Source organism: Asparagus officinalis, chromosome 5, assembly GCF_001876935.1.
Source record: "Asparagus officinalis chromosome 5, Aspof.V1, whole genome shotgun sequence".
In the NCBI taxonomy this organism is placed as follows: domain Eukaryota; kingdom Viridiplantae; phylum Streptophyta; class Magnoliopsida; order Asparagales; family Asparagaceae; genus Asparagus; species Asparagus officinalis.
The window spans coordinates 86,482,143-86,493,064 of record NC_033798.1 but is presented as its reverse complement, the minus strand read 5'-3'; the positions used below and the strand labels follow the sequence as shown (position 1 = coordinate 86,493,064).

General features: G+C 37.9%; 1 protein-coding gene across 1 annotated transcript; it reads right to left on the bottom strand.

Moving 5' to 3' along the window:
* On the bottom strand, nucleotides 4,104-4,739 carry LOC109842119 (uncharacterized mitochondrial protein AtMg00860-like). Its single transcript, XM_020411029.1, has 2 exons — nucleotides 4,686-4,739; nucleotides 4,104-4,625 (listed from the first exon to the last, which is right to left on the bottom strand). The coding sequence occupies exons 1-2, from the start codon at nucleotides 4,737-4,739 to the stop codon at nucleotides 4,104-4,106; spliced, it is 576 nt and encodes a 191-aa protein (XP_020266618.1).

Below are 10,922 nucleotides of genomic sequence, written 5' to 3'. Positions count from 1 at the left end.
CTAGCGACCATCGTGGCTTTCCAGAACCCATACACGTGGCGCTCTCTCAGCGCCTCGCAGGTACCGGCCAGACGATCTCCAGCTAACATAACCGACCACGAAGTCTCAAGCAACCACAACCTCTCGCCCCTCTCGACTGCATTACCTATTCTACCCCTGAAACCTCGGGAGAGTGTTCCGGAAAGCCGGGGGCAATTTAGGAATATCACCTCACGTGGCTTCTAGAAGGGAGGTCCAGGTCACCCTCGTTTACCGCGCGTGAATTCGAACGAACAGCGATCTATATATGTAGACGCGGAAAAGAAGATTTCGATGGATTTTATTTATTTGATAATAAAATAGGTAAGGAAAGAAAATACAGCGGATTCGGGCGGCGCCATGAAGAGAACCGGATCCGTGGTGGCCGCTGTTGCGTCGCGTGTTCTGATCCGATGCCCGATCATGTTTTGGATCCGACATCGTCGCAGCCTCAGGTCGGTAGATTGAAGTGTGAAATTGTGATTTTTTTTTTTGCTTGCGATTTCTTTTTTTTATTTAAATTTTTATAATTCTGGTAGCCGATGCGCGTTGCCTGTTGATTATTTTCAGGGAGGTAGGAAGTGCGATGACGTCGATGATCAGGAGAGGAGACGGTCCGGTCCAACGGATAGATTTGCTCCGAGATTTGATGGGCTGCGCTTTATTGAGACTCTGGTCACCGCTCACCGGTGAGGTTAGAGAGAGGGAGGTGAAAGGAGACGTTTATTTATTTTTAATTTTTGAATTTTTTTTCTTTTTTCAATTTTTTTAGGCCCCTCCGCTTGTTGGTGATGATGAGATTGGACTAAATCGTGTGACGATTACTTGTTTTTATTGTTTGATCAGTGTCTTAATTGGACGAGTTGCTATCAGAGTTCGTCGGTTGCATGTCTTAAATTTATCGCTCGATCGACTTGAGTTTTCTTGTTACTCAAAAAGGTTTTTATTTATTTAAGTCTCTTGAGTTTTTCATTAGAATTTCAGGTAAATCACCGCTTCAATTGGAAGAGATTATGTGACTATGAAATTAATTGCTCATCTTTAGTAGTCAAATCATTTACAGTGTGTTTGGATGGAGGGTAGGAGTTGGGGAAGTGAATTTGAAAGGGATAATGTAAAGGAGTGAAGCCCCACCCCCCCCCCCCCCCACCCCTCCACACACACACAATTGAGGTGTAGAGGAGGGAGAGGGAGGGATGAGAAATAGTCGTAAAAGATTGACTATTTAGTACTATGGATCAAATGTTGAGATTTGATTATAATATATTTTTTCCTTCGCTTCGTTACTATGGATCAACCGTTGAGATTTGATTATAATACATTTTTTCCTTCGCTATAAAAAAAGATTGACCATTTGTTACTATGGATCAATGGTTGAGATTTGATTATATTATATTTTCCCCTTCGTTTTGCTTAGTTAAAATTTCCAAACATGATAAAACAAGTTCCCCTCCACCCCCTTCATTAAACACTCAAACAAGATATTACATTTTCCCTCTTCTTCTCTGCCTTCATCTTCCCTATTTTATCTTTCCTTCCATTTTCCTAGTAAACTCCCAAACACGCTGTAAATTTGCTTGGGTGATTCTTTCCGAAAAAAGAAATTTGACCTTGAAGTTAAGGGCTGTTTGGTTCTCTGTTTTTGAGGGAAAAAATCTCTTGAAAGCCTGTCAAAAGTGTCACTTTTTGGTAGGTTTTCAGCCAAAATCGCCTCTAAAAAAAGATTTTAGCTGAAAGCCCGTCAAAAAGTGATATTTTTGACACTTTTGACAGGCTTTCAAGAGAGCATTTCCCTCAAAAACAGAGAACCAAACAGCCCTTATTGAAAACTTGAAGTAATCTTCAAAGTATTGTCCTCAGCTTTAAAATAATATATGTTAACGTAACATGCTGGAACCAAACCGTGATCTGCTGGCTTAATGTGGTAATTAATTATAATCTTACTCAATTTTTATGCACGGTCTTACACGTGCTTAACTACATCATGGTGATGAGCCAATGCCGAATATTTCTAGAATCTATCCTCGAAGTTTTCAATCTTAATTTCCAACATGGAGATATAATACTGCTTTTGATTACTCTATAACTAGAATTTTCATGCGTAAAATCCACGTGACAGGGAAAAAAAATTTTTTTTTCCAATCAGGAGCGCCATGTGATGTTGAAGGAGTTTTGACGCAGTGCCGAAGTGATAACCTCGGAATCCAGCAAGGATGTTCTCTGAATCCACAAAGAACGATCTTCGAATCCACGAAGAACTTCGAATCCACGAAGAAAATATTGAAAAAAAAAATTATTGATGAAAAGTTATTCTCCTTTGGGATACATGACTCTTCTTAAATAGAAAAAAAAATAAGACTCCTAATAAACTAGAATTAAAAAAATAGAAAGTGTCAAATTCTATCCTAAAAAAACTCCTTATAATAGAGGAAACAAATCATGAGTCAAAATTGATTTTGTTTCCTAATCTAATTTGACTCTAAAATTAAATTTATTTCCTAATCTATATTTCCTAATCTAAATAGACTCCAACTCAGATTAAACGTCCTACATCAGTCTCCCCTGCTTGAAAAGAGCTCGACCCCGAGCTTACACTTACATAAATAGTTGTTTCTTCTGGCGGATAATATTCAAACAAATCTGCAACATTGAAACTAGGAGAGATACCCAAATCTGTAAGAAGGTCAACCACATAAACATTGTCGCTAATCTTCTTCAGTATCTTGTAGGGACATTACTTCTTATTCTTCAGATTATTGTAGGTGCCCATGGGAAAACGTTCTTTTCGCAGAAACACCATCACCATGTCTCCCGCTTCAAACACCTTCTTCCTCCTGTGTCGATCATCATCATTCTTATTTTAGCATTAGACTGCTCTATCTTCTCCTTAACTTCATGTTGGATAGCCCGTATCTTTTCAACCATATGATCTGCAGGAACACTCTGTCCGGGAAGCTTAGGCAGTGAAGCAAGGTCAAGATAATGATTTGGAAGCCTTCCATACACAATTACAAAAGGAGCCTTACTTATAGTTCGATTCTTCATACAGTTATAAACAAATTCAGCATGTGCCAGAGCAAGATCCCACTACTTCGGACGATCGCCAGAGATGGATCTAAGAAGGTTATCGAGAGTGCGATTTACTACTTCAGTTTGGCCATCTGTTTGAGGGTGATAAGCAGTACTGAACTTAAGAGAAGTATTGAACCGCTGCTATAAAGTCCTACAAAAGTGGGATAAGAATTTAGAATCACGATCGAATGTGATAGATTTTGGCACTCCATGAAGGCGAACTATCTCCCGAAAGAAAAGATTAGTAACGTGGCTAGCATCTGCAGTCTTCTTACATAGAATGAAGTGCGTCATCTTCAAAAACCTGTCAACCATAACATAAATAGAATTCATACCTCGTTGGGTTCTAGGCAGTCCTAACACAAAGTCCATAGAGATATCATGCCAGGACGCATCTGGAACAGGTAAAGGTGTATACAATCCTGTATTCTGAGACTGTCCCTTAGCAACTTGACAAACTAGACAACGCCACACATATTTTTCTCCTCCCTTCTTCAGCCGAGGCCAGTAATATCGCTCCTCAATAGAAGCAATCGTCTTGTCTTGCCCCAATTGTCCCTAACCCGCCAGCATGAAGGTCTCTAATTATCTGCTCTCTTAGCGAACTCTAGGGTATGCACAATTGATCGCCATGAAATAAATAACCATCCTGAATATGAAAGCCTTTGACTGATTTATTCTGTTGCCAATCATCCTAAATCTCCTTAAAGTCTTCATCCTCTGCATATAGCTCCTTTAGGTATTCAAATCCAATCACTTCTGCTTGCAAAGTCACCAACAAACCAACTCTCCGATTGAGTGCATCTGCAACCTTGTTCTACTACCCGAATTTGTGCTTTAAAACAAAAGTGAAATGTTGTAGATACGCGATCCAACGAGCATGCATATGGTTGATGGTAGTCTAACTATTAAGGGACTTCAGGGCCTGATGATCAGTATGAAGCAGAAACTCTCGTGAGATCAAATAGTGCTCCCAATGCTTCAAAGGTTAAACTATGACATATAACTCTAGCTCATATGTGGTCCATTTGAGCTTCACTGATTTTCTCATTGTAGAAAGCAACTAGACGCCCTTCTTGAGATAGCACACCACCAATTCCTATGATGGACGCATCACAATCAACTTTAAACACCTTTTGAAAGTCTGGAAGTGCAAGCACTGGTGCGGTGAATAACTTCTCCTTGATGAGTGCAAAGCTACGATCTGCTTCTACTCCACAATTAAACTTGCCTTTCTTTATGTATTCAGTGATAGGAGCTACTATACTGCTAAAATTTCTGACGAATCTCCTATAGAACATTGCTAGGCCATGAAAACTACGAACCTCACAGATAGTCTTCGATGTAGGCCACTCTCGAATAGCACGCACATTCTCTTTATCAATATGGATGCCCTTTGCACTAACGACAAAGCCTAGGAATACAAGGCTACTGGTCATGAAGTTGCACTTTTTCAGATTGATGTACAACTTATTCTCCTGCAAAACTATTAGTATCTTCCTCAAGTGGTTTAGATGTGCAGTCTCACTCTGGCTCTAAATCAGGATATCATCGAAGTAAACTACAACGAACTTGCTGATAAAGGGTTTTAATACCTGATTCATCAAACGCATGAAAGTTCTAGGAGCATTAGAAAAACCAAAAGGCATGACTAACCATTCATACAAGCCTTCTTTTGTCTTAAAAGCAGTCTTTCACTCATCTCCTTCTCTAATCCGAATCTGATGATAACCACTCTTGAGATCTATCTTGGAGAACACTTTTGATCTTGATAACATATCTAACATGTCTTCCAGTCGTGGGATAGGAAATTGATACTTCATGGTAATCTTGTTGATAGCCCTACTATCCACACACATGCGCCACTCTCCATTCTTCTTCGGGACTAGTAGTGCTGGCACGACACACAGACTCATGCTAGGTCGTATAAGGCCTTTTAGGATGAGGTCGTCCACCTGCTTCTGTAAAATTTCTCCATCCTTCGGGCTTATTCGATAGTGTGACAAATTTGGTAGTCGAGATCCCGGGATGAGGTCGATCCGACACTGAACATCTTGAAGCAGTGGTAATTCAGACGGAAGATCATCAGGCATCACTGCATCGAATTGCTACAAGAGGGTCTGTATTTCAGGTGGAATTTTGACGATGGTAGAATCCACTTTTCCTGAGACAACAAGAGCATAAACCTCATCAGACTACTTCACATCTTTCATAAAGTCTTCATTGTCAACGACCAAAGAAGTCTTCTTTTCAGCAACATTAGTTTTGACAGGTCCCTTCTAGGTTAGAGGCTTGAGCACAATTCTTTGACCATCCTTCTTAAAGATATAAACGTTATCCTTCCCTCTATGCGTGGCATCAACATCAAACTGCCAAGGCCTACCTAGCAGAATATGACAAGCATCCATCTCAACTACATCGCACAATATCTCATCAACATAAGTTCGGCTAATGGAAAAAGATACCCGACACACCTCATCAACTTGCACGTCATTATCCTTACGAATCCAACCGATCTTGTAGGGAGCAGGGTGCTTCTCCGTCTTCAACCTAATTTCTCCACCATGCGCCGAGAGATAATATTCTCACTGCTCCCACTATCAATAATGACATCACTGATCTTCTAATTCACTGTGCATCTCGTGCGGAAGATGTTATGCCTCTGTAGTAGTTTTTCTGTCTTTGGGCCCAATAATAGCCGCCGCACAACACATGAGAGTTGTTCCCCATCATCATCAGGATCCAATCCACCATCATAGTCTTCAGCCTCGTCTTGATCTATGTCCTTGTCTTCGTGATCCACCATACTCACAACACCTCTTTTAGGACACTGATTGGATATATCAGGCTGTCCGCATCTATAGCACTTTATCGGGTCAGGCTTAACATATGGGTTCAGTGGTGTAGTCTTCTTTGTTATTGTTGTTGCTGGACTCTTTGCCTTCTCCGTTGTAGCATCTTGATCAGAAATAGTTTGAGACTGTTTGTTCCCACCACGATTAAAGCTCGTGCGCGACCCTTCGGAAGATGCCCATAATCCTTTACTATTTCGTCCGAGTTGTCGCTCCACCTTCTCAGCTAGGCTAACAGTGTCAGCTAAGGTATAGGTCTGCTGCAAAGATACATGATCCTGAATCACCATCCTCAATTCCCCCCGTATATCTGGACATCTGTCATGCCTCGCTCTCGTTTAAGTTATTGCAGGATAATATTCGATAGAACTCCTGTGTGTACTCATCCATAGTTCTACCATCTTGCTTACAATTCTGGTATTGTCCAAATAAAACTTGTTTATAATCACTTGGCAAGAAACAGGCTCTCAGTAGTTTCTTCATCTTTCCCCATCTATCGACCTTTGGCTTTCCTTGACGAGATCGATTCAGACAAACAGATTCCCACCAAGCTGAAGCACCTTTGAGTCAGTAGGCCTCCAATTTTACCTTATGCTCTTCTGGAATCTCCATATACTCAAAGAATCTCTCTACTTCTGCAATCCAATCGAGGAATTCTTCGATGTGAAGTTGCCCGTTGAAAGATGACAGATCCATCTTCATCTTGAAACCTCCAGCATCATAACTATCCCTTCCTCGACGGTCTCTGTGATAAAAACAGCGGCATGGGGTTACATAGTTATCTTCCTCGCTGTCGGATTCACCATATGGAGTCGGTGGAGTCGGATCACGTCGTTGGCGACCATCAACGCGATTTTGAACTCCCGTCGTGTTCAGACGCTCAACTACCGCCGCAAGTCGCTCCATGATAGTCTTCATCTGATTAACATTGGCCTTTAGCACATCGAACTCAGTTCGAGAAATAGGGGCTTCATCACCTGCCATCGGATCGGAGGAACAAGGCTCTGATACCAATTGACACAACGCGGAAGTGATAACCTCGGAATCCACCAATGATGTTCTCTGAATCCACAAAGAACGATCTTCAAATCCACGAAGAACTTCAAATCCATGAAGAAAATATTGAAAAGATAAATTTTATTGATGAAAAACTATTCTCCTTTTGGATACATGACTCTTCTTAAATAGAAAAACAAATAAGACTCCTAGTAAGATTAGAATTATAAAAATAGAAAGTGTCATATTCTATCCTAAAAAGACTCCTTATAATAGAGGAAACAAATCATGAATCAAAATTAATTTTGTTTTCTAATCTAATTTGACTCTAAAATTGAATTTATTTCCTAATCTAAATAGACTCCAACTCAGATTAAGTATCCTACATCAAGTTTCTTATGAGAAACATGCATGAAGGTTGAAATTTAAATCTTTGAAGGCGTTTATTATGAGAAACACGCATGAAGGTTGGAAATTTTAATCTTTGATGTCTCATGTGCATGTATACGTTCGCTTGTAATCGCAGCGTTTAATTTATCTCAATGTCAAACAACACGGTGATCCTTACCTTCTGTCACAATGCTGACAGGAGATAGGGATGTGCTATAACTAATTCCTCCTCAGACGAAGTCTCCTATCTCTTGATGACACAAGAGATTTTAATGCCTTTATTTCAATTTGAAGTTATTGACTTGATCCTTATTGAATAACAGGTTATTAGGATTTCTAATCTATTTTGGAAACAAGTTATTAGGATTTCTAATCTGTTTTGCTAACAGGTTATTAGGATTCCTAATCTGTTTTGATTTTGGTTTTAGAATTCCTAATATGCTTTTGATTTTAGGATTTCTATATATATAGGAACACGTTTTAGGTTTGGGGAGCAGCGAAGGGGATATTTGGAGCACAGAAAAGATGTATTTTCTGAGCTATTGGTTAGGGTTTTGTTTTGAGAGAGTTAGAGCTTTGTTGGTAAGATTAATTGGTGAGTTTGTGTGATTTTGTAATCTCAGTTTATACTCTTCTTCTCTAGCTACTAGTGAAAACTCCATAATCTTCTTGTCCCGTGGACGTAGGCAACTTGCCGAATCACGTTAAAATTGGTTGTTTGAGTTTGTGTCGTTATTTTGCATTGTTTAGCCTTCTCTCGGCGTTTGTTTGATTTGGTCTCTCGAAGCACATCGGTTTGGTTTTGACTTCTGCCGCACACAACAAGAGGTATACTCAACATTGCTATCACAAGAATTGAAAAACCCCAGAGCACATAATTATTGGATAACAGGTTATTAAGATTCCTAATTTGTTTTGGTAACATGTTATTGAGATTCCTAATCTGTTTTGTTAACATGTTATTAGGATTCCTAATCTGTTTTTATTTTGGTTTTAGAATTATTAGTATGATTTTGGTTTTAGGATTTCTATATATATAGGAACACGTTTTAGGTTTGGGGAGCAGCGAATGAGATATTTGGAGCACAGAAAAAGGTATTTTCTGAGCTATTGGTTAGAGTTTTGTTTGGAGAGAATTAGAACTTTGTTGGTGAGATTAATTAAGGTATTTTCTGAGCTATTGGTTAGAGTTTTGTTTGGAGAGAATTAGAACTTTGTTGGTGAGATTAATTGGTGAGTTTGTGTGATTTTGTAATCTAGTTTTGTTTGGAGAGAATTAGAACTTTGTTGGTGAGATTAATTGGTGAGTTTGTGTGATTTTGTAATCTTAGTTTGTACTCTTCTTCTTTATTAGTGAAAACCTCATCCCATTCTTGCCCCGTAGACATAGGCAACTTGTCGTACCATGTTAAAATTGGTTGTTTGAGTTTGTGTCATTATTTTGTATTGTTTGACTTTCTCTCAGCATTTGTTTGATTTGATCTCTCGAAGTACGGTTTGGTTTTGACTTCCGCCGCGTACAACAATCCTGACTCTATTGGGATCAATTTCGAGACGATGAATAACTAGGGTTTGTTATACACAACAATGAGTTCGATCGAGTTGACGCGGAGATATGTTCCTTCCACTCCGTATTTCAATTAATCATTGTGTAATCTATCCTAGGATAGTTGCCGCTATTTTTGTACTAGTGATATTAATTTTTAAATAGTTTTTGTTGCTTTGGACATCTATCATCATTATATATTATTATTATTTTAAAAAAATCATCATTCTTTTGGTCATGTGAGCTCCATTTTCAGAATTCCAAAACGTCTTTATATTGGAAAAACTAAAAGAAATGCCTCCAAGCACTAAAAAAAAAACCATCAGGAATGTCCTCACACTTGTAAGAATAAACAAAATGCGGGAGTAGTAATAATATGCCATTGGACATCCGATACAGATTATATATCTGATACAGATTATATAGTATTTTAAAAATATTAATAGATTTAATTATTGCACGTACATATAATTTGGGAATTATTTTTATCATTGTTATAATAACTTTAGAAATTAGATTGTTAGATCATGCATTATGATAACTATTTGCTTGGAGATACGATCTAACTTAGAAATTTCTAAATATTGTGCTTAGCCTTAAATGATAACTTAGTTATAACAAGTTATTATGTATAATATCGACAAATGAGATGTGGTGGGGTCCTCAGCCATAGGGGATAGGGATTCCCCGGGTGTATATCATAAGAACACATTGTAAATGTGTATATCACTAGACCGCAATTGGATTCTCTAGGACGAGTCACCTAGGAGAGAGATAATTCAAATTGTTACATGGTCCCTTTGACATGATGATATTGTCTTTTTCGATTTGATAAATTAGTATCATTTTATGTAATGGTTAAGCTTATTTAGCAAGCGCTACATAATATAAAATGCTGGGTTGCTATATTTCATTTAGGCAAATGAGGGATATCTATGCAGGATCTAATACGCTCATTATGCTGAGTTAATTTATTATACATTCCTATATAGTTATTAAATTCCCACCGGTGCGTGGTTTTAGAAAATATTTTTCAAAACTTTTTTCTTATAAAAATAAAATATTTTGATGTTTCAAAATAATTTTTATTTATGTTCATTGGGATTGTAATTTAGGCAAGAGCAAATAAACGAATTGTCTTGCTCAAAAGTGCTGGGGGGGACAGAATATAAAATATTATTTATGAATAATTAATTCCATATTATGGAAGAGATTTTATAAAAAGTTGGTTAGATAGAGATTTGATTTGTAAATTAAAAATATTAATTTGATTAATAATTAGTTCTCGTTATGTGACCCAATTAGTCACACTATTGTCATTAGAAGAGGTGTGATTAATGCAACACCGTTCAATTCTATTCTTAACCATTATGGATTGAGTTTTTAAATAATTATAAATTGTTTATATCTTATTATCTATAAGGCTAGTCTAATCCTATAAATAGGGTTCATATGTAGCCTTATGAAGATACAATAAATCTTATGAAGATAATATGAAAATTGATAAAAACAAAACAATAGAATATTTAAGAACATATCTTCTAGTATTGCTTCTCTTCGGTGATGGATGAATTTCAGTTGGAGACTTTTTCTATTAAAGAATCTTTTCATATAAATCTTGGGATTTTCAAGTAAGATCTTGGTAGATGGCATTGTGGATGACCGGGAAGTGTTCTAGGTATTTTTCTAATTTTTATTAATAATCACGACATGCATTTTCTGTCTTGTTGTATGTGTGTTTCCAACATAGAATACTTTTAATGATTTTTTGGCGGCTCAAGACTGTAGGCGTTAAAAAATGCTAATAGATATCCAAACATAGAGAAGAACATCAAAAATCACCTCATACTGTCTTAAGAGAAAAATCAAGACAGATATGAACTGTCTCGCCAGCGAGACAGTGTTTGCTGTCTCGCCAGCGAGACAGTGTTGAAATGGTCAAAACCACCTTAAATAACTCCCACCCACGTGTCCATTAACTGCAAAGGGACGTGGAGAACATCGTGAGCGAAAATCACGTGAATAACCGCCAAAATAACGGAGTTTGA